This window comes from Adiantum capillus-veneris, chromosome 13, assembly GCF_014529385.1.
Source record: "Adiantum capillus-veneris isolate H3 chromosome 13, ASM1452938v2, whole genome shotgun sequence".
In the NCBI taxonomy this organism is placed as follows: Eukaryota; Viridiplantae; Streptophyta; class Polypodiopsida; order Polypodiales; family Pteridaceae; genus Adiantum; species Adiantum capillus-veneris.
Window position 1 is genome coordinate 25,010,123 of NC_140943.1, and position 23,374 is coordinate 25,033,496.

The window sequence follows — 23,374 nt, forward strand, 5'->3', positions numbered from 1 at the left end:
AGACTCAGAAGGCCAAAGTGACCTACGAGACCAGAAAGTTACAATGTGGTGGATTTGATACAAAGTCATAGTAACAAGATGACAAAATGACAAAATAAAATACTATGGAATCCTAAACTGCTAGGTGTGAACTAAGCAGCTAGCTGGGATAGCTAGATCACAAGAGATCCAGCATCGGTCGTTGGCGGATCTTATCAATCTCCTCCATGGTGAGTAGTCTGACCGGGCGTCTTGCATATCAGGCCAAAGTGATCCGAATCCTCTGATGCAACCTTCGTCGATGATGTATAGTCCGCCACAGTCGTGGGCGTCTGGATCTCCCCACCTCGGTCGCTCGGTCGATCAGTGTGCCTCTGGTGTGAGGCGACGAGCTCTGCAGTGGTAGTAGCTCCTCCGGGTGTCCAGTGGCAGCTCTAAAGAAGTCTATGATTTATCTCTGAGACTGGCTAGCCTCTCCTCTCATCAAGCTCTCTCTGTGTCTGCGCAACTCGAGCAAAAACAAACCCAGGTATCTCTAATCCTCGTACTACATGACTCAGGAGAGTGGTCCAAAGCCCTCTCTGAAAAATCAATGGAAGCGGCCTCGTATCTCGTAGTAGACGGGGCAGTGGCATGTGTAGTGCGACTCTGTCTCAAGCTCGATGTCACACAGGGGGCATGTCCTGGCCTCTACTAGTACTCCGCTGTATCTCCCAGTCTCAATCCGCAGCTAGTGTGAAGATGTGCGTATCTGGCCAATAGCACATCGTATCCCATGAGACAATTGGGTGTCCATGTATTTGGGTCTTGTCACAAAACCATCCTCCGTAAGCTAGAGAAGATACTCTCTATAGAAATCCATCTTCGTGCATAGCTCCTGTACTGGTTGTATCCATGTCCTCCTGGTGTCTAGCTGAGTCAGGTCCTGGCGGATGAGCCTGGTGATCTCGGACTGTGTAAGAGTCAGAGAGGGTGCATCCAGTGATCACTGGAAGGGAGGTAATATGTCTATGTTGAACCCATGCGCCTAAAACCATGATGTCATCTCCCCATACCACCATGCTGTATCTCCCTGCATGGCTAAATGTCGAGAGGACTCAAGTGCAAGGCAGGCATATCTGTCTTTGCGAAGTTCCCACATGCGGTGTATGAAGGAGACAGATCTGGTGAGCGCCTCAACCACTAGTGGGGAGGCAGCTAGCTCTGCTCGGACAATAGCACGTGGTACTGAAGCCTTAGCTCTAATGAGCCGCGAGATCATAGAGACAAGAGGCTTCTCCATGTCCCCCCATCCATCAGTGCGGCTTGTCCTCCCGTGATGATCCAATGAAGGTCCCCAAATCTCAGCTCCATAAAGCAATGCAGAAGCCACCAAAGTTTCAAAGAGACAGAGCTTTGTTCGAGGCTCTTGAAACTGAACCTGTGCACAGATCCTTTCCAATCTACCCAATGCTGCATGGGCTCTGGTCAATGTAGTCTCTGCTGTCCTCCTCAATGAAAATGCTGGCCCACTAAAAACCACTCCAAGGCAAGTGTAAGCATCTGTATACTCCACTGTCTCCTGGCCGTATGTGAATGCGGGCATTGACCTCCTGATCCACTGTGGGGTGGTATTAAATACCATGACCTTGGTTTTACCAAGGTTGACAGACAAACCACTTTCCTGGGCAAACCTATGCAAAGCATCCAAGTGACGTTGCATCCCCTCCGGAGAGTCGGAGATCAACACAATATCATCAGCATATAACAATAGTGGAACCCATGTCCTTGCCAGCTGTGCACCTCTATCACCATCTCTCTCAATGTAGTCAAAAACCTCATCCGCATACATACCAAATAGAGTAGAGGAGAGAGAGAGAGAGAGAGAGAGAGAGAGAGAGAGAGAGAGAGAGAGATACCCAAGATACAAGTACACCTTGACCAGGAGACCTTTTCATGTCCACGGGAACACGCCCTGTTAGGAGCTCTAACAAGACAACACCAAAGCTGTAGACATCTGATTTTGTGGTTAAATGACCTGTCAAAGCATACCTGACAGCAAGATCAGATCAGGCTATCAGATCTATTCATGGCTGAAATTTTAGAAATCGATAGTTGATTAAAGAAAAAAATCTTTTAGAGAACATACTCTGGAGCAACATAACCTTGAGTCCCTAAAACTCTTGTGGAAACTAGGCCATTGATCTTGTCTGAACCAAGTTTGGCTAGACCAAAATCTGAAACTTTGGCATTAAAGTTATCATCAAGTAAGACGTTGCTTGTTTTGAAGTCGCGGTGAATCACCGGAGGATTTACAAGCTCATGCAAATACTCCAGACCGCGAGCTGCATCGAGAGCTATCCTCATTCTTCTGCCCCAATCCAAATTAGGGGACTTCCCTGCAACAAATTAGCAGATAGGCAGAAAGAAAAGTGCAATTCGAGAGCAGGACACTTAAAATGAAGCATGACAAGCAGTCAGGTGAAGTTTAGCATCTCATTATCCCTCTTTGCATCATAGTAATATAGATGTAATGAATCCAGGAAAATACCTTATTCACTCCTAAAGGAAAGTTTAATTTTAGACCCAGAATTGGCTACAAAACTGCTAAATTGATGTGCAAATGCTGCTTAACCACAATCACTCTCATGGTCCCCAGATCTGAGTACCTTCCTAATTAAGAAAGGAAAAACTTTTGAAATGGAGGTTGCTAAAAATGAATGCTTAGATTTGTATCCTTCCATCATCATTTCATACTTCCTTGTAGCCACCCCTGAAAACCTCGTTAAATCTATGTTCATACTCTAGATAGTAAGTCTACAAAAGAGGGATTAATATAAACTCTTGTATTTAGGCATATACCAATATGTAAACATTATAATAAGAGGTTGATACAAGAGTTGAATTATCTACCAACTAGGCTAGTGGAGATAATGGGCACATGGTGAAGCTACAACCACTAGCTCACAATGAGCTTGACATCTCAACACTCCCCCTAGAGCTCAAGCTCATCTCAAAGACTCGTAGCGTAGTCCGAAATCTGGAGCTTTGGAGCTCCCAACACCTTCGTAAACATTTCATCTATTTGATTCTATATGCTAATATAGGCCAAGTCAATGCTGCTCGTTAGGACTCTCCCTGAAACAAGGCAGTATAGTATACATCAATCTCTTGGTTTCTAGCCCGCTGTGTGTTGCTAACATTCTCGGCAACCTTTCTCCCAACCTACAACTCCAATCAGCTAATAGCTTGTAAAGTCAATCTACCTCATGCCAGTGCTGTAGCTCCTTGATACGCTACCTTAGTGCTAGACAAGGCTGCGGTGGGTTACTTCTTGCTGCTCCAAGCAAGAGCAACAGTCCCAAATAAGATCCTAAACTACTAGCAGACGGTGGTCTAAAATACAACCAGCCCCATTTTCATCTGTGTCGCCATAGTTCTCCAATGGTTTGACCGTATAGAACCCATGACTCTCACAAACTAAATAATGCTGGAGTGAAGCTTGCATGAATCAAATAAAAAACAGACGAAAATAACTCAAAATGAGGTCCTAATAGTGACATACATCAAGTTAGTAAATATCTTCTTGTAGATAATAGGGTTTCTCAACACAAAACCTGGCATTTGCACTAACTTGCCATTATCATGCTTCACAACATATCCACAAATCTCGGGAGGTTCACCATTCAGTACTCTCCTATATAACGTGCATTTGTGGGATATTTTAAAAATCCTTCTTTTAACATGTTTCAATGAATAAAATGACCCTTTATTTTCAGTTTTTTTTTTCAAAATTGAATATAAAAACTTTTTATTTTAATTTATCTATGTTAAATTGCCTAAATTTTTTTGCATTTAAAAACCCCTCCTTTTGAACTCACGGTATATATTAACATGATTACATAGTGCACTCCCCGAGCCACAAATATTGTCTCTGTGACAACCAAACACAACCATATCTACAAAAAACCTCAACGCTAAAGAAACCACAAACGTCTTTGTGAGAACCAAATACCATGATGTGTATGCATGAGTTGAATGCCCAAGAAATAGCATAGGTCCTCATATTCTTCATGTCAAACGCCGTAGACAACTCCACATGCTCAAACTCTTCCACATTGTCACCCTCCATGTTAGATTTTATCACCACCTCAATGTGGAGCTTTGTCCCAGTTTCTCCCAAGGGCAAATTGTAAAAGTGAGGGGTCTTTTATGGCTGTGCCTGAACGGGGGTCACCTATGACGGGCTGCTATTTTTCAACAACAGATGCAGGGCTTCCGCTTGGGAGTTCTTATGATGCCAGAGCTATAATGCTAATTCAATTGGGAGTTCGAGTTTGCAGCTGATTTGGTGCTATTTTTTTCGTGTTCGAGAGGAGATTTTGGGCTTATATGATCCGTCATCCCATGTCATTGTTTAGATTGCTGTTGATTGAGGATGAGGTTCAGGAGAAGTATCTTCGGAGAGAATTTTGCAGGTTGTGGTGCGCTGAATTTAGTTCGGTCATAGCTTGAGTTTTGGAGTGTGGAACTAGTGGTCCAGAGTCAAAAGAAACAGGCTGATTTGCATTTTCTTAGCCAGTGCTGTTCAAGAAGGATAAGAATTTGGAGCGATGAAGAAACCGCTCCATATGAACCTTCCCTGTGCTTGATGAGCACCAATGAGCCAATAACAGTCCTCTCGGCCTAAACAATTGCAGCATGAGATACTTTTGATGGAAAGGCAAATTGACTAAGTGGACATGGCCATCTTGTTATTGCCCAGTTCCATCAATGTATCCAGCCTTTTACTCTTAGTTGATCACTAGAGGGGGACTTAACCCAGTAACAATGGTGTTGGACCAAGAAGAGAAGTTTTCATCCCTGATAAGAGCTACTACTATTACTTCAAAGATGTTTTCAGCCAAGGTTTTGAAAGAGAGATTGTGAAAATAAATGCCTATCACGAAATTCTTCGCACGGCTAATAAGGAGGGAACCACCATGAGATTGTGCTTTTATGAGCACATAGACCGGATGGTGGAGACAAGACACAAAAGGACCAAACTTGAGGAACGAATTTCGTAAAGGCTGAATGTGTTCTTCCATTGTCTGCCCACACTCAACCAAACATGGTCGCATCCACAGCCTCTACTAGTGCGTCTCAACCCACACCCACCTCTCTATCCCGCTTCACCCTCTTCCTTGAGGATACCGAGTACAAGGGAAAGCTTGAGCTATACACATTTCTCACTCATCTCCCCGACCTTGCCGCCACAACGATGCGTTTGTTGAGATTATGGCATTTATGGAGGAGCATATCATCACATACGCCGTAGCTATCCCCCTGCATGCAGGAATCTCGGTGCCCTACAACCTTTTGTGCTACATTCACAAAGGAGATTGCCCTTTCGCAAAGGGGTTAAGATGCTTTCAAGGAATTGCTAATGACACAAGCATTCTCTTGACGAGCGGGCTCTAGGGATGCTGGTGCTGAAGAAGTGCAAGTTGGGGGTGGAGTACCTCTCTCACATTACCACCTTCATCTTCCGTGTTAGCGAGGAGCAAGATTCAGAGGAGATGTGATTGCCGCACCTACAAATTGGCACCATCGTCAAGGAAAGCAAGGAGCCGCAAGGTGTTCCCATCAACATTCAAGCGCTTGCGCTCGAGTACGCCAGGGGGCTTGAGAGAGTGGTGCAGACACCGCTCGTTGTGGCTTCCACTAGCAGCACTCCAAAGGATGCACCACCGTCACATGAAGCCATCCTAGAAGTAGAGATTAGCCAGTTGTCATCGGTGATTGTGGATGGGAAGGAGTTCTTTTTTTTGCACAAACTGGAGAAAGCTTTTGGGCTATGCACGGATGAGTGCCTGAGTATGTTGTGTACCAAGGCCGACTTTCCCCTTGACTCGACTCCACTCTAGAGCCCCTTGAGACCAAGCTCCTACCCCTCGGCAACTCCATCTTTGACACTCGCACTCGTGTGCAAGGATGTCCTGGCAGCTCACCAAGTGAACATGCAAGAGGAAGATTTCCTAGCTACCAAAGCCAAGGTTGTGGCTGCTAGGAAACCTATGTTGGTGCATTCTCCCCCCTTTGATAAGCCTAAGATTGTTCTTGAGCTTTTAGTGACAGTGTTTCCTCTGTTCCAACATGGAATTAAGGTCGTTGTTACCTCAGAGTGTACTTTTAAGGATTCGATCGACTTTCGCTGCTCCATTCAGCAGAGTACGATGCACGGTGTCTTCCACTCCTTGGTTTCCCTTGCCCATTTCTTGCCATTTTGGATGGTGTGCTTGAGCCCACAGTACGATTGGTATCTTGGCGGATGTTCTTATACAGCGATTTCAGTGGTTGCCTTGTCTTTCGGATGTGTGATGTGACGGTTGCTCTTCTTAGTGCCTCCAAGGAGTAGTTCATATGCCTTGTCTTCCAGATTGATCCCTAGAGATTGTACCATTCAGGACACACCTACTTCCCTTATCTGTAGATTGGCATGTTATTTTGTACAGGTGGATAGTGATCCTTCTCGAACGAAGAACCGGCTACAATTAGCCATGGCATTCTCGATAGCACCTTGTTCTTCTCTTACAGAGCTTGGGTGCACGGTCTTTTGATCTTGCCATGCTAGCTACAGTCTCAATATTTATGTGTGTTCCTTCCTATTGGATGCCTGTTCCCGATTCACTCTGCGAGTGGGGTTATATTCTCTCGGGTGGTGTACCATACAGATATAGATCAATAGCAGTTTTTACTCTTAGTTCCGATGAAGTTCCTTCTAATACAGTTTGCAATTCATCATTCTATATGGTGGTTGGTGCAGTTCTTTGGTTCTTCGTCATCGGATAGTGTCACGTAACACATCCAACCCCATGTGTCCGTGGACAAGCTACAGCATGATCAGGGTCAGTCCAATCAGGGTCAGTCCAGTCAGTTTAGATTTGAAGTGATCTGGCACTTCTGTGAGTCTATTCGTAGACCGTGCATGCCCAGTCACTTAGTATAGATGCATATCCTCTAGTTGCACACAGCATGATCATAGGCATTCTCATCAGAATCCTTCAGGGGAATTTTCCAGTGCATTTAGCCTATTTTACCTATTTTTGACATTTTTCACTTATTATTTTTAAGTGACTTTTGTTGGAAAGTAGGTAGGGCAATTTGAGTAAGTTTGTATATAAGCAAACCTAGACCAACACTAAATGGCAGAAGAGGCAACAGGAGCCGAGCTCAGTAGGCAACTTCTCAACAAGACCAAGCTTTGGTGGACCTTCCCTCCAAGCAGCAGATCTCCCTTCCACTAGCGTTTTTGTAGAGCATCACAGCCTAGCATTTTGCATCATCACACCATCGCCAACAAGTCCCACTGCATAGCGTTTCTGCATCAGATCCTCCCGCAGCACCCCACAGGAGCTAGCGTTTTTGGTTACCATCAGCCCAGCGTTTTTGACAGGAGCTTTCCCTAGCGTTTTTGGATCCCAACAGTATGCAGCAATGCAGCGATTTTTCATCATTAAAGATCAACAAGATTCAGCCATAAAGAAGTAGCAGATTCAGCCCGGAAAGACCTCAGTTTTCAGCTTTAAGCAACCTCAGTTTTCAGCGCGTCATCGTCGCATCTCGCCATCGACATCGTCTCCGACATAGAGTCAGAATTCAGCAGATAGAAGATTGCAGATTTCAGCCATTAGCAATTTCAGATTTCAGCCCGTCTCATCGTCATCCTCATCGTAGTCGACATCGTCGGCAAGTCCAAGCATTGTAGAGATTTGAGCAATCATAAGTAGACCGCTCTCGCCATAGAGACTGGGGCCTTTGGAGGAGGGTTTTACAACGTCTCTGGTGTCGTATTCTCTTCTCTATCTCTCAGTCTCATACACTTGCACGCACAGTGTCCATTCACTTTGTTTGTGATCATAGCACTCTCTCATAAGAACGGAAGGCTCTACCTTCCATAAGAACAAAAGTAACCTTGAGCATAGTTCGGAGCACTCATCTTGAGCAAAGCGCAAACATTCATTCCGCTGCACCTAACATTGGTATCAGAGCTTTGGCAGTGTTCTGTATCACTCAAGTAAAGAACCACAAAAATCACAAGAATTTTTTTTTGCTTGTTGCGGTCGCACGAACCCAAGTTCGCTTGGGCGTGTCGATTCCTAATCGTGTTTTTGAACAGTGACAAGAATCCCAAGAAAGAAGGGCTTGTCCAACCTCCCCTTGTGCCTCTTTTCACTCATTGAGAGCGGACCGTGCACTTAGCGGCCGGCCAATTGACGTGAGGTCACCGCAACAAGCAAAAAAAGAAGAGGTGGGAAAAAGCAACCTTGGTGTGAGCGCAAGGCCACCAAGGGGTGCGCTGGCAGAAAGGAGTAGAACTCGGGTGAAAAGAAGATCCTTCTCAAACACGGTTTGCAAGCGAAAGAAAACCTCAAGAACCTCAAGACCCGCAAGAACCTCAAGAACTCAAGAACCCCAAGAACCAAGACCCCCAAGAACCCAAGTTCCTCGTGAACTTAAGAACCCAAGACCACAAGAACCCACAAGAACCCACGACTTCAGAATGGTCATCACTCGAAGCGGAATGGATACTTCGCTTGGAGGTGAATTTTCCCCACCAGGAGGTTTTTCCGACACTCCCCCTTCCCCATCTACATCAAGGATTGCACTAACTCCTATAGAAGCGTTGGAGCTGATGTTTATGGAAAGGAACTTAGAACGCGAAGCAAGAAATGCAGAAAGAATAGCAGAAATGAATCACAGACACGCATAAATAAAAGCAGAAATGGATCGCGAGCACGCAGAAGACAAAGCAAAAAGAGAAGCAGAAAGGAAAGCAAGACAAGAACAGCGTGAGCGACACATGCAAGAGTTCTTGCGACTCTTTTCTCGAGTGCCGGCACAGATGCAAGAGATTCAGGAGACGGAGACTCTCTCAGTCTCTTCTTCTCCAAAGCATGACACACAGGTTTTGCATGATTGTGAGCAGCATGATGATTTGAATGACAATGATTTGCATGATGATGATTTGATTGACAATGATCAGCATGATGATTTGGACGATAAAGACAAGCATGATGATTTGCATGATCAAGAGGTGATTTCTCACAAGCATGATGATTTGCATAATCAAGATGTGATTTCTCACAAGCATGATGATTTGCATGATCAAGATGTGATTTCTCACAAGCATGATGCGTTGCATGAAGATGATGTGATTTTTCACAAGGATGATGTGTTAGTTGATGCTTTTTCTAGCGAAGCTAACCTCGTTGTAGATTCGATCAATCACGAAGAACCAATCTTGGCTTTCGAGTCGAGGTCCAAAGAACCCCCCCAGGACAATTCGATCATTCAGGAAGAAGCGATCTTGGCTCTCGAGCCTAGGTCCAAAGACCCCTCACAGGAAGTATTATGTGTTCGCATGATTGATACGCATGCATTGTTCGATTGTTTCATTCGTGATCGTTTCCTGTATTTTAATCACCGTCTTTATGTGATCCCTTTTCCTAGGCATGACATATTGTACATTGAGCACGTTTCTCTCATGAATGAGCACGAATGTATGCGGATTTTTCATGAAAAGCTGAAAAGCATGCATTCAAGGAAGTCACATTCCCTGTCTCTTCCTTGGCACGACACAGTGGTAGAAAGAGCACATGAAAGTAAGCACCAAGCATGGGTATTTCCATTGTGATTTCCCATTGTGATTTCCCACAGTTGATTGATTTCGATCAAACAGAAAAGATTCGATCTCATTGTTTGCATGTGTTTGATGAACGGTTTGTCACTCCGTATCTATGTTCATCTACATTGCATACACAGTCTTCAGAGAAGACGAGATTTTTTCCACTCACTTTACATGGAATAGGTATGTTCATGGTTATGTGTTGGAGATGGTTCCAAGAATTTTCAGCCATGGAGATTCTTGAAGAAGAAAGAAGCATGACTCTAGATGAAGTTGAAGCATCGAAGGAGCCACAAAAGACTTTGTCGCTTTCGGCGCGGCCCAAAGAAGCAAGCGTTGCAGACCTTTATGAAGTTCAAGTACAGCACGACCCACACATCAGAGTGGGCCGGCGAAGAGTCCCTTCCAGGATTCCGGATGCTATTGGCGATCTCCCTCGACGCCATACAGTTTGGTACCAATACTCACTTTGAAAAGGAGGGGATGTCACGTGACACATCCAACCCTATGTGTCCGTGGACAATCTACAGCATGATCAGGGTTCAGTCAGTCCAGTCAGTTTAGATTTGAAGTGATCTGGCACTTTTGTGAGTCTATTCGTAGACCGTGCATGCCCAGTCACTTATAGATGCATATCCTCTGGTTGCACACAGCATGATCATAGGCATTCCCATCAAAATCCTTTAAGGGAATTTTCCAGTGCATTTAGCCTATTTCACCTATTTTTGACATTTTTCACTTATTATTTTTTAATTGACTTTTGTTGGAAAGTAGGTAGGGCAATTGAGTAAGTTTGTATATAAGCAAACCTAGACTAGCACTAAATGGCAGAAGAGGCAACAGGAGCCAAGCTCAACAGGCAACTTCTCAGCAAGACCAAGCCTTGGTGGACCTTCCCTCCAAGCCTTGGTGGACCTTCCCTCCAAGCAACAGATCCCCCTTCCACTAGCGTTTTTGCAGAGCATCACAGCCTGGCGTTTTGCACATTATCGCCAGCAAGTCCCACTGCATAGCGTTTTTGCATCAGATCCTCCTGCAACACCCCACAAGATCTAGCTTTTTTGACAAAAGCTTTCCCTAGCGTTTTTGGATCCCAGTAGTATGCAGCAATGCAGCGATTTTTCATCATTAAAGATCAACAAGATTCAGCCATAAAGAAGTAGCAGATTCAGCCCGGAAAGACCTCACTTTTCAGCCTTAAGCAACCTCAGGTTTCAACGCGTCATCGTGGCATCGTCGCCATCGACATCGTCTCCGACATAGAGTCAGAATTCAACAGATAGAAGATTGCAGATTTCAGCCATTAGCAGTTTCAGATTTCAGCCCGTCTCGTCTTAGTCCTCATCGTCGTCGACATCGTCGGCAAGTCCAAGCATTGTAGAGATTTGTGCCATCATAAGTAGACCGCTCTCGCCATAGAGACTGGGGCCTTCGGAGGAGGGTTTTACAACGCCTCTGGTGTCGTATTCTCTTCTCTATCTCTCAGTCTCATACACTTGCACACACAGTGTCCATTCACTTTGTTTGTGATCATAGCACTCTCTCATTAAGAACGGAAGGCTCTACCTTCCATAAGAACAAAAGGAACCTTGAGCATAGTTCGGAGCACTCATCTTGAGCAAAGCGCAAACATTCATTCCGCTGCACCTAACAGATAGTTACTTTCTATGTAGCCTCGGTTGTCCCATTCTTTGGATTTCCCATAGCAACTTGGAGCTGCAGTCTCAATATTTATGTGTGTTCCTTCCTATTGGATGTTTGTTCCCGATTCACTCTGAGAGTGGGGTTATATTCTCTCGGGTGGTGTACCATACAAATATGCATCAGTAGCAGTTTCCACTCTCAGTTCCGATGAAGTTCCTTCAGATACAGTTTGCAGTTCATCATTCTATATGGTGGTTAGTGCAATTCTTTGGTTCTTCGTCATCGGATAGTTACTTTCTATGTAGCCTCAGTTGTACCATTCTTTGGATTTCCCATAGCAGCTTGGAGTTTCTAGCATGTGGTATATCACCGGAGGTGCAGATTTTCTGACTCTCTCCTCGACCCTCTGTGTAAGGACTCTAGGTACTAATCCTTAATTAAGTACTTAAACTCATGATTAAGACTTAAGAAACTTGAACTGTACTCAGAAACAAGACTCAAAAGACTCTGTGTTGATTGATGACTGCTTGAAAATGAGTACAATAGGCTCCTTATATAGGAGACGAAGAGACACAAACGAAAAGACATGTCTCCTGGTGAAAAGACATGACTTTAGACATAAAGACACATCCTTTCGGCAAAGAGCTGCAACCATTGGGCGAAGAGTCGCAACCGTAGAGCGAAGGGGTGTGACCAGTCGTCGAAGGAGTGTGGCTTTTGGCGAAGAGGCACTCTCTTGAGCGAAGGGTCATGACCATCCAAGCGTAGGGGTCCTCCTTGGCATGGCACTTCGCGTATCTGCAACTAGGAGTAGATGTATTGTTGTTAACATAGTCATAATCGTGACATTCCCTCCCTCTTTAAATAAAATCCAGGATAGTTGTAGAAACTCCGGGAAGAAGGAAATGTATTGTTGTAGTGCTTCTACACCCAAAGCTCTTTCTGTTAAGTCCCACGTCATGGCACTATTATTGACCATGACTATTTTTCCAAGTTGAAAAATGATCATATCTGCAACTTGATAAGTGCCTTTGTCAAAGTCATTTGTAACTTCGAGCTTTGTCCAAGAAAAGATTGAATCTGTATCTGCTTCGAGTGAAATTATTGATAAACTGACTTGAGTTTTTCTGTTGAGTGATGACCACTCGTTGGAAATTTGTAAGGTATTCCATTGGTTTGTCTGGAACAGTAAGATCCTCCTGAAGGGATGTCTGAACTGAGACAAAGTAGTGTTTGGAGATATTTCCATCTGTAAAGGTTTATCTGTGGAACAAATTGTGTCCAACGATTCAGTTGCAGCGACTAAAGTCGTGCTGCAAGAGTCTGCATCTGTTTTATCCTTTGCATCGTTGAAGGCAAGGAATGGAGTCTTCAACTTTGAAGAATTATCATTCACCACTGCATTTGGTATCTGTTTAGAAACAAAGACTGTATTCTGCAAGGGTGGTGACGAGGCGAATTTTCTTGCCTGGATCACGGCCAAAGAAGGGTTTATGTGCTTGTTGGTTGTCACATAAGAACTGGAATCTTTTGAATCTTCAGCTTTCTCAACGGGTATTAAGGCTTCCAATTGACAAGGGGGAGGTTGAGGAAGTTGTTGCCTCTTAGACCTCTGAAGGATCCTCTTGCACAAGGAAAGGATCAATAAATCTGTAACTGTACCACCATCAGACAAGAAATACTTAAATGTAGGGCATGGCTCGCGAGGGAACTTGTTTAGCGTCGCGGCATTCACGACCGAGTACTCAACTAGGGTCGGATATATGTGCCACTAAGTAAGCCCATCCTGATATCAATGATGATCCATTGGAAGCTTCATATTCCTGCTTTTGTTGTCGATGATTCGAATAAGAAGTTGGTTGCTTAGTACTGTAACTTTTCCAAGAATATTCATGCTGAGACTTTTGTTGCTCGCACGAAGGTACTTTGTGTCTAGTTGTGAAAAAATTTCGATGAGAAAATTTCGGTTCTGAAGGCTTATGTTTGAGTGGTTCTTTTTGGTCGACCATTGAAGCGTAGGAAGAAGATGCATGTATTGTCCGAGAAGTTGTTGGTTGACTCCGAGAAGGGATTTGCATTTGATCCAAGTGAGTGTGAATCGATGCGAGGCTTGACGAAATTGCTGCCATCTCCTTTTTGAAAACTGCTATCGAGTCTTTGGTGATATATTGTTGTCGCCATCTTGTCTCCATCGTTGATTATGTAGCAATAGCTACTGGGAGAAGAGAGTGTGTTGAACCATTGTTGGGCTCTGCTTGTCTGCAAACCAGGGGCACAGATGATGGTGAAGCCATTATGTACGCCATAGGTGGTCAATCGACAAGAGCAAAGGGTGGGGTTGGCGAAAATATTGAACCCACACGATGATGCTGAATTCTGTACGCTAGAAGGGCTGAATTCGTGGGTTTTTTTATTAAAATATGCACTGGCTTCCCAAATGAACCAATGGCCAAACTTGTTTAAAAATTTGGTCCTGCTCTTTTAACTTGCCCAGCCACCCTCCATGTGAAGTGTGCAATAGGCACCAGCGAAGGAAAATCACCAGCGAAAGGCAATCCCAAAGAGCACGTAGACTTCAGTGACAAAACACCAGCGATCAGCAATTCAGAAATCTGGACCGAAAAGGTGTATGCAGAAGGTGCAATCACCAGCGAAGAGGTCCGAGAGGGTGCGATCTTCTGCAGGGGTGCGAGACTTTGGGCAGCCACCAGCGGGTAGAGGTGCCAAGAGGTGAGAGGGTGTGTCCCTTCACCAAGGGGTGTGTGCCCCTTCACCAAGGAAGGCAACACATGAAGAGGCATGCGCGGAACGAGCATCTACTTCCGGGCCACGCCCGTTGAGAATCAACTAGCACGTGAGCCCAAGCTTCTGGTAAGAGATGCACGTCATCTTTCTGCAAGGCAATGTTTGCTTCGGGAGTGGGTGAGGTTAAGTAAGCCAGCTAGTATCCATCAGGAAAGCCCACCTTTCTTCTGCTTCCATACAACTGGGGGAAGAGGGTAGAGTGTAGCGGCGAGGGTGAGAGGCTCACAACCTTAGGGTCCTGAAAAAAATTTTGCTCCGATACCACTGTAAGGATTCTAGGTACTAATCCTTAATTAAGTACTTAAACTCATGATTAAAACATAAGAAACTTGAATTGTACTCAGAAACAAGACTCAAAAGACTCTGTGTTGATTGATGACTACTTGAAACTGAGTACAATAGGCTCCTTATATAGGAGACGAAGAGACACAAATGAAAAGACATGTCTCTTGGTGAAGAGACGTGACTTTAGACGTAAAGACACATCCTGTCGGCGAAGAGCGAAGAGGTGTGACCAGTCGTTGAAGGTGTGGCTTTTGGCGAAGAGGCACGTCTCTTGAGCAAAGGGTCGTGACCATCCAAGCGTAGGGGTCCTCCTTGGCATGGGACTTCGCGTATTTGCAACTAGAAGTAGATGTATTGTTGTTAACATAGTCACAATCGTGACACTCTGCAAATGCTGGTTGTGCAACTTGTGAGTCAGTTGAGTTGAGGAGCTTCTTGTTAGAGCTTGATTTACTTTCAACGGACGGCATTATACTTCCCTGACGTCTTTCGGGGGTAGTTTCGGATGATACTGGGACCTCCGGAATGTTTCCAAAACGGGGAGGCCCTACAACAACGGAATGGGAACAAGGGCCGAACGGTGAACCTAAAATATTCCATGGGAGGCCTGTTTTTTACTCTTGAGAGCTTGAGGGTTTGGATTATCTAGGAGAGGATGGGAAGGATACCCACCTTCCCCCCCAATGAAGCTTGTAAGTTGTGCCATATTGATGGCGCTTGAGGCTTGAGCCATATTAATGGCTGCCCGTTCCGCTTGAGCCATATTGATAGCTTTTAAAGAAAAAAGGACTCCCCCCCCCTCTTGTGTGAGTCTCGAGAGGTTTGAAACCCCCTCCCCAAATGGCCACCTCTCTCACTCTCTCTCTCTCACTCTACTTTTTTTGAATCTTGTTGCTCGTTCCGCTTGCATGTTCCGGCCGTTCTAACCGTTCCGGTTGCACGTTCCGCACGTTGCGTTTTACGTTCCTGTTCCGAAACGTTTTTCTGTTCCCGGCACCGTTTCGGCGCCTAGAACCGGTCGGAACGCCGTTTCGATACAGTTACCCCCCGTTCCACCCGTTTCCTGTTACTATGACTATGGACCTTGTATTGTTCGACCCCGGAGTTTTGTAGCAAACACCCTCGTCCACGAAATCCTCTCTTTACAGTTACAGATTGCTCAGTCCAGTCTCCTGATCCGACTTCCTTTCTAAGAGCTGAGAGGGGGTGTTAGAGTTCGAGCATCTCTCTTGGTTAGTCCAGTCGGTCCCAGTTTCTCCCAAGGACAAGTGCTAGGGAGTGAGGGCTGTTTTGTGGCTGTGCCCGACCAATGTGAGGTATATTTCTCATGTCTGGTTGTGTCTAGCCATCTTTAGCCTTGGGTTTTGGCTTGGTTCCATAGCCATCAGGCTCTTGCTAGCCTTTGGTATTTTGGCCTTCCCAAGACCCTAGGGGCCTGTTGGCCCCTTGTACTCCCCTTGTATTGGTTATTTTTCATAGTATGGGATTTATATGGGTCATGAGGGCTGGGCTGGGTCGGCAGCTTTAGTGTTGGCCCTATATATGAATGCAGAGGAGGATCCCTTTAGGCATCGCATAGCAGCCCAGTAGAGCGCCCTCATGGGCAGCCCTTTGCCACAGTTCCCTGGCAGTTTCCCTGCTGCTCCCCTAGCGTTTTTGGTGGATACCAGGATAGGGTTTCTTGTGGCATGAGCAATGGGCAGCCGGCGAATGTTGGCAGCAGACCAGCCTTGCGTTTCCTCCTCATGACGCCCCCATGTGTTCAACCTCAGGCTTAGGCAGAGCATCTCCACGACAGTGCGGGCCTAGGAGAGCAGAGATAGTCACGCATCTAGAGGGCAAGCGTGCAGTGGCCAGCCTTGACGGTTGCAACTTGCCGATCCTCCCTCCAAATCTGGGTGGGTGTCAGGAGGAGGAACACTTGAGGGTTGGGAGCCCATGTGGAGACCGTGTCAGTGCTCTCATGTGCAAGAGCAATTGAGCCAGCAGCAGTCGCAATTGTGTGTACTGAGCTCGGGTCTATCCAGTTGGCATGTCAGTCCTATGCCGGACCACTCTTGGTCACTTGTATGAGCCAATTGTATTCAGCATGGAGAGCCTTTCCCAGATCTTTCACTCTCTCTCATTCTCAGATGTCCTGTCTCTTTCTACCTCACTGATCTCTCTTCTCCACAGGTGTACCCTGTTCATGTTGCAGGTGTTCTAGATCGAAGTTGAGGTGCCCACCAGATCACAAGCCAATTCTTGTCTTCATTGCATCTTTCGTTGCCACCTTTGACACTCTTAAGGTTTATATTCCTTTCAAGAAGCATTCTAATTTGTATTTTTTGTTTGAATTCTGAGCCTTTGAGCAATAAGCTAGCCACTTTCAAGTTTCAATTTGTCCATAGTGTTCTCATGTATTTAACTTGCAAGATTATCTGTCCAACGTTATTGTGTATGTTTCAAGTTCAAGTTCCCAACTTTAAAACTCAGTTCTCATTTTGAAGACACTTCAGTCGTAATAGTGTCAATCATTGCAACTGTGGCCCTATCCTTTCTGTTGGTGATTGCATTGTACTACTTTTATTTGAGGGCATATGGTTGTAGTAGAGGCACCATGCATAAGATCTGTCCTCAAAGTATGGTAAGGCTGATTGTAAGCCTATTGCTAAGCCCTTCGGTGAAATGCATGAGAATGCTACCATGTATTAGAAGGTTGTGGATAGCTTGCTCTACTTGACAATCTCACTATCGAATTTGCTTTACGCGATTGGATTAGAAGTCAGGCTATGCAACTTCTAGAAAGCCACAATTAAGTGCAACGAGGCGCATATTATGCTATGGGAGTGCTACCTTGCATTATGCACTCCTTTACGAGGCTTGCATCTATCACCTGGAGTAGCAAGAATCAACCCACAATTACTTTACTTGAGTATTGAGGCTAAATACAGGGGTATCACCTCAAACATTAAAGAATATATGTTAGGGATGATCAGCATAAATACCATCCAAGTAGAGATGTTCTTGCAAGCTACCCTTGGGCATGTACTCATACACGAGCAATCTGTGATCTTGATCTGCACAATATCCTATCAAATCAAGAAGATATGGTGAATGCAAGCGACTGAGCAGGTCCACCTGTACCACAAAGCAGGATTCATTACGTGGCAATGACAGCATTACAAGAAACTTCAATCAAGTAAAGTCAAACATAATCATTATCAGGCTTGCAACGAATTAGCATTCCACATTACATGTAATGGAAACATAGCTTCTTTGTGAGTCAGAGTTCCTGGTCATCAAGGGAGCTTCAACTAAACCTTGTTCGGAACATGGAATGTGCAGAAACTTGCAGACAATCAAAGATAGCACCTAAAATATAAAGTCTTGCCTCTCGATGAGACATAAAGCATCCTCAGCAGTCAGCAAGTGCTCAAGCCTTGGTACCTGGGCCCTCATGCCCCAGCCCAACAAAAATTGCAGTAAAAACAGCTATTTGGGTGAGTGACGCCACCATTCCCGATGTGAATGTTGCATGAAAGAAGACTTAACATAAACCAGATTCTTTGACCAGGGCAAGTGTGAATAGGCAATCTCTCCATAGTTACCTGGAAGGAGAAATTGGAACGGGGAATGGGGAACAGAAACTGGCATAAAATGCCATTCCATACCCATGTTTGAAACACGGAACAGGGATTCGGAACAGGAAGCTAGAATGGGAACGGGGAACGGGGACTTGAAAATGGCCATTCCCTTTAACTATGAATCTCTCTTCTGCCAACTTTTGTCTAACCGAGCATATAAAGCACCAAAGACCAACATACAGTTTCTTGAAGAATTTTTCAGTTGAATTCAAGAAGATGCAAGACAAAACAATGCGATCTTTGAAGGTCATATAAGCATGCTGAGACCTACAAACAATAAATTGAATGAAGGTGATGACAAAACTTCAAATAGCAAATGGCCCCTTGGAGGTAGCTCTTAAATTGTAAACCTTGAAGTCAAAATGAGATGGTTGCCGTAAGTGTTCAATACCTTGAGGCCCTTCTAAGGGACACCTTGTCCAACACTAGGACGCACAAGCTTTGAGAATTCATCATGAGGCTTGTTTTAGCAAGCCAAAATCATGCCAATATCAATTGACACCATCCTTAGGAGCGCAACCTTCATACATAAAGATGGAAAATTGGCAAAATAAAAGTGCATGTCACAAGCAAATGGAATCAGAACTGATTGCTTTTAGTCTTCAATTCTTTGAAAGCCCATTTTGAGGGACACTTGTCCAACACTAGCAGACACACGACCTCTGAGGTTTCTTACTAGCAAAGCCAAAAAAATTGCTAAAGAATTGGTTTGAATCACTTGACACAATACTTAGGAGCACAATCTCCATACAGAAAGATGGAAAATTGATAAAAGAAAAGTCCATGCCACAAGAAAAGATATACCTCAACTCGGAATTCATGATCTCCTTGCTTGCCAGCTATATCAAGCTGCTTGATGGCCGCAACTCGTCCATCAGGAAGGACACCCCTATACACTGAACCAAAACCTCCGCATCCTATCATATTTGCAGAGCTAAAGTTGCTTGTCGCAAAGTGTAGCTGCTTATATGTGAACACTTGAGCCTCTATGTGCGGCACATGCATGGCAGGCAGCATGTGCTGAGTTATACTTATTTGAAATTCTGCAGTAATTGACAAAAAAGGAATCAAACTACAATGAATACGCATGCATTTAACAGAGACCAAAATGCACAGGGAAACCAAGAGCAATTTCATAAAAGCTGTCTACCTTGGCTCATTTGAGAAAAGCTCTGCTTCTGCTGACTTTTTCTTCTCAAATAAAAGTAGTACAATGCAATCACCAACAGAAAGGATAGGGCAACAGTTGCAACGATTGACACTATTGCGACTGCGGTGCTATTGCCATTTCCCGGCTTTGTTTGCATATGGGGCGGTTGTGAAATAGGGCTGGGAGAAGATGCCATTTTTTCTGCATCAAAACGTCAAACTTTTTGAGTGGGCAATGAATCAAAGCGGTGAATTTGGCAGGTCCATGGATAGAAGCCAGACAGATAAGTGGAGGTTGCTCTATGTGATGAGGGCACTCCTACGCAATGCTGTGAATTTGGCACGGCCATGGATGGAAGGCAGACAGATAAATGGAGGTTGCTCTATGTAACGAGGTCATGTCGTGTTTCTAGCACAACGAGATATCGGTGACTGGTGCCGACATTGTCTAATGGGGCTCTCTCGTCTACTTTGTCATGTTAGCAAGATTGGCCAGTCGTTGTGTATGTATCTGATGAGCATGAATGCTGGATGGAGGAAAGTAGGAAGTGAGCTGTGCTAAGAGATGGGTGAGCCAATTCACGAGCAAATGAGCGATGCAGCTGTGAATGTAGACAAGAAGATCGCTTCTGAACTTTGAAACGAACAAAGCTGCGCTCCAGCGTGATGCATGCAAGAACTTTCGGGAGTGATGCACATGAAGTCTTTCTAAGAGCTACTGAACGAGAAACTGCCTCTCAGTCGAAGAGGAGGAGGTGGGCGATGGCGATGTGATGATAGAGAGCGTGCGCTCGTGTTTGCGGGCACCTGTGAATTGAGGTGGCGGTGGTGGGTACGGGTGGGTGTGTGTGAGCCGGGCGGGGGGGGGGGGGGCGCCCGCGCCATTTCGAATTGGGTAAACTACGCGCGAGCAGCTCGTGAACTTGTGTGTGCTGTGGCATAAATGTTACCGTTCTTTTTTTTTTGGGGAGTGTTTGATTTTCTAGAGATCATGAACTGGCTGAAATGACGAGGAATCATGCGAGCACAATGGAGCTTCCCAACAGAAATTGTCACCCATCCTAGCCTACAACTTGGAGAGCTTATTTCTCACCTTCAATGCCTTCACAGGCCCATTGATCCCTGCAATGGCGATTACGACTTTGAGCGCTTTGAAGATTCTCCATCGGGCTGAGTGGCTCTCTTTTATTTCAATTATGCCTTCCATCCTCTACCTTAGAGAAATCGATGCTCTCCAATAGTGGGTTTTGTAAGAGAAATTCCAGCAACCCTCGCTTATTGTAGCAAGCTCAATGTGTTGGACAGCAACTTCAATCATGTGCATTGTGATCAGATACCTCCTGAGGTCCGATACCTATCAACGGGTGCCTGTCAAACTTGGAGAGATTTTCAATGTGGTACAACGAGTTCATGGGAAGATTCCGAAAGAGATATGGCGAATGTCCAAACTGAGAGTTCTCGTTCTAAATAACAACTTACTTTATGGTATGTTACCTGTTGAGCTCTTGAATTGCACTGATAAAATGCAATGGCTCCTACTCTCCAACAACCAGCTCATACGGGGCATCCCCATTTTTATAAATAGCATGCAGGCGCATCTGACAATGCTAGAAATGGGCAACAGTACCTTCTAAGGCCCTATATTTGCTGAGAGTGAAAATGCCACCAAATTTCTATGGGTTGATCTCAATAGCATATCCTTCTGTCATAAAATCTAATATCTAACCAACCCAAATGATTTTATTGATCATCTAATGTGGTAGAATAAACGGGAACAAGGGTTAGAATATAGACATGTGCCTATGGATCTGTCTCAACACGAGGCCAAGGTTAAAGGGAAAATGAGAGATGGTTTATTAAAGAGCAATGCTCATTTAAGCATGAGAAGCACCTCAAGCTTGAGCAAGGTTCCCACAAACACCTTAAGCACCTTAGTCAGCAAGCACGACAAGCACCTCGTGCTTGGGTAGGATTCTCACCTCAAGGTCAGTCCTAGCTTTTCTAAGGTCAAAGGACTTTTTAACACTAATTTTTGGAGCTCTTTAATGAAGCTAACCCTAAGGTCTTTAAGCTCCATTAGATACTAAGGTGCTTAAAGTGTTCAACTCAAACATGATCTCTCAAGAGGCATAAACGATTTTCATGCTTAAATGACTAAGGTGCTTGAAGTATTCAATTCAAACATGATCTCTTAAGAATCATAAAAGACACATGTCAAGATCCTCCCCATTCGGCCCTCATGATGTGCTTGAATCCTATTGAATAGGCTTAAAAGGGGTCCAATGAGAATACATAAAAATAAACAATTAAGCTCTTTCTCTCAAAGAGGAAAAAGAGGACACGTGTCTAAATGATATAATTAAATAATACGAGAGAGAGAGAGAGAGAGAGGGAGGGACCAAGCATGAGAGGGGGTATACTCTCCCACACTCTCACACACACTCTCTCATTGTGTGAAGTACAAAGTGCAAGAACTCCATCTCCTTCTCCAAGCTTGTTGAGAAGTTGAGAGCCTAAACCAACACTCTTGGCTATGGAATGCAAATCCAACCAAGAGCCATGCTTCAATGCTTAAGTTTGCCATCGTCTTCATCTTCATTACTACGCTATTATGCTATGCTAAGCAAGAAGAGTGATGATAAGTGAGGAACAATAGGAATTAGGGTTGCAGGAAAACATACACAGCTTGGAGAAGACGAAGGAAGCTCAAGGCACACAACGAAGAGTGTATTACTTAGTGTGCAGTGGAAAGATAGATAGCCCTACAACGAATGGGTGTATATACAATGCACAGGGGGAAAAACCTCCTAAAGAGGGAAAAAATGCCCCGGCAGTCCTCAGTGTGTTCACACACATCACTACCACATGTATATGGTAACAAATCCCCCTTGGAATGATGCAGTGAACGAGAGCTGAGGACATGATCAGTCCACAAAGGGGAGTAAGCCCAAAGCTTTGTTGAAAGCTTCAAACTTCTCACGAGACAATGCCTTTGTAAAAAGATATGCAAGGTTGTCTTGTGTTGGCACATAAGCCAAGCTGATCTCTCCTGTTAACAGCCTCTCCCTAACATAGTGGTATTGCACCTCAATGTGCTTTGTGCGAGCATGAAAAACTGGGCTCCTCGCAACTGCCAATGCGCTCTGACCGTCAGTTTAGATAGTGTTGGCAGTATCCTGCCCAACACCCAAATCAGTCATAAGGCATCTAAGCCATACACACTCAACCGTAGCTGTGAAGACTGCCATGTACTCAGCCTCACAACTAGAAGTGGCCATAGTAGGTTGCTTCTTGCTCAACCATGATATACATGAACTCCCAAGCATGAGACAAAAACCACTTGTGGACACTCATGTGTCAAAACAACCAGCCCAATCTGAGTCCGAAAAAGCATATAAGTCTGGCGGCAATGATCCCCCCTTGGGATAAAACGAGCCAAAATGTAAAGTGCCACTCAAGTGGCGGAAAATTCTCTTGACAACCTACCAATGCTTAGAGCTTGGGCTATGCATAAATCTGTTGACTTGTGAGACTGCAAATTGAATATCTAGCCTCGTGTTACATACATAAATGAGGCATCCAACAACAGTTTGGTAAAGAGTGAGATCGGCAAGATCACCAACATCATGAAGACTAGATTTCAAACATGTTTCCATGAGAGTGGCAATAGGTTTGCAATCCTCAAGTCCAAACTTACATAGCAATGTCTCTATGTAACTTTTCTGACACAAGCTAATACCACCATACATTGCTTGAATTGTATACCCAAGTAATGATGCAACAGCCCCAAATCTTTCATCTTGAAAGTAGCATTCAAATCAGCCTTAAATTCAGCAATATGTCTCTCATTTGGTCCAGTGATCAACAAGTCATCAACATAAAGAACCACAATGAGAAGTACATCACCCTCACACTTTACATACAATGTGCTTTCTGTTGGACTGTTACGAAATCCTTGTTTGACCAAATGAGTGTCAGCTTTCTCATACCAAGCACGAGGAGATTGCTTCAACCCATACAAAGCCTTGTTACATTTGCACACTTTGTCCTCTTGTCCTTTTATGACAAAACCGCGAGGCTGCGTTATATAAACTTCCTCAAATATGTCACCATTCAAGAAAGCAGTAACAATGTCTGATTGATGTACATCCCAACCAAAATGAGCTGCCAATGCACATAGAAAACGCGCAGTAGTCATACGACAAGTGGGAGCAAAAGTCTCTTCTTAATCTATGCCTTT

At 44.6% G+C, this 23,374-nt stretch overlaps 1 protein-coding gene across 2 annotated transcripts in view; it reads right to left on the bottom strand.

Annotated features, from left to right (window-relative positions):
• Nucleotides 1-19,937, bottom strand: part of LOC147443718 (putative serine/threonine-protein kinase PBL7) — a 52,325-nt gene extending 32,388 nt beyond the window's left edge. The window contains exons 1-5 of one of the 2 annotated variants that reach the window (XM_086526521.1): nucleotides 19,136-19,937; nucleotides 18,790-19,028; nucleotides 17,347-17,479; nucleotides 2,108-2,357; nucleotides 1,878-2,010 (exon numbers count right to left, since the gene is read on the bottom strand). In XM_086526521.1, the coding sequence (XP_086382647.1) occupies nucleotides 1,878-2,010; nucleotides 2,108-2,357; nucleotides 17,347-17,479; nucleotides 18,790-19,028; nucleotides 19,136-19,331 (951 nt within the window). In that variant the 5' untranslated portion in view covers nucleotides 19,332-19,937. The remainder of the gene's footprint in view (nucleotides 1-1,877; nucleotides 2,011-2,107; nucleotides 2,358-17,346; nucleotides 17,480-18,789; nucleotides 19,029-19,135) is intronic. The other variant, XM_086526520.1, reaches the window with a different exon arrangement.
• Nucleotides 19,938-23,374: the final 3,437 nt, after the last annotated feature.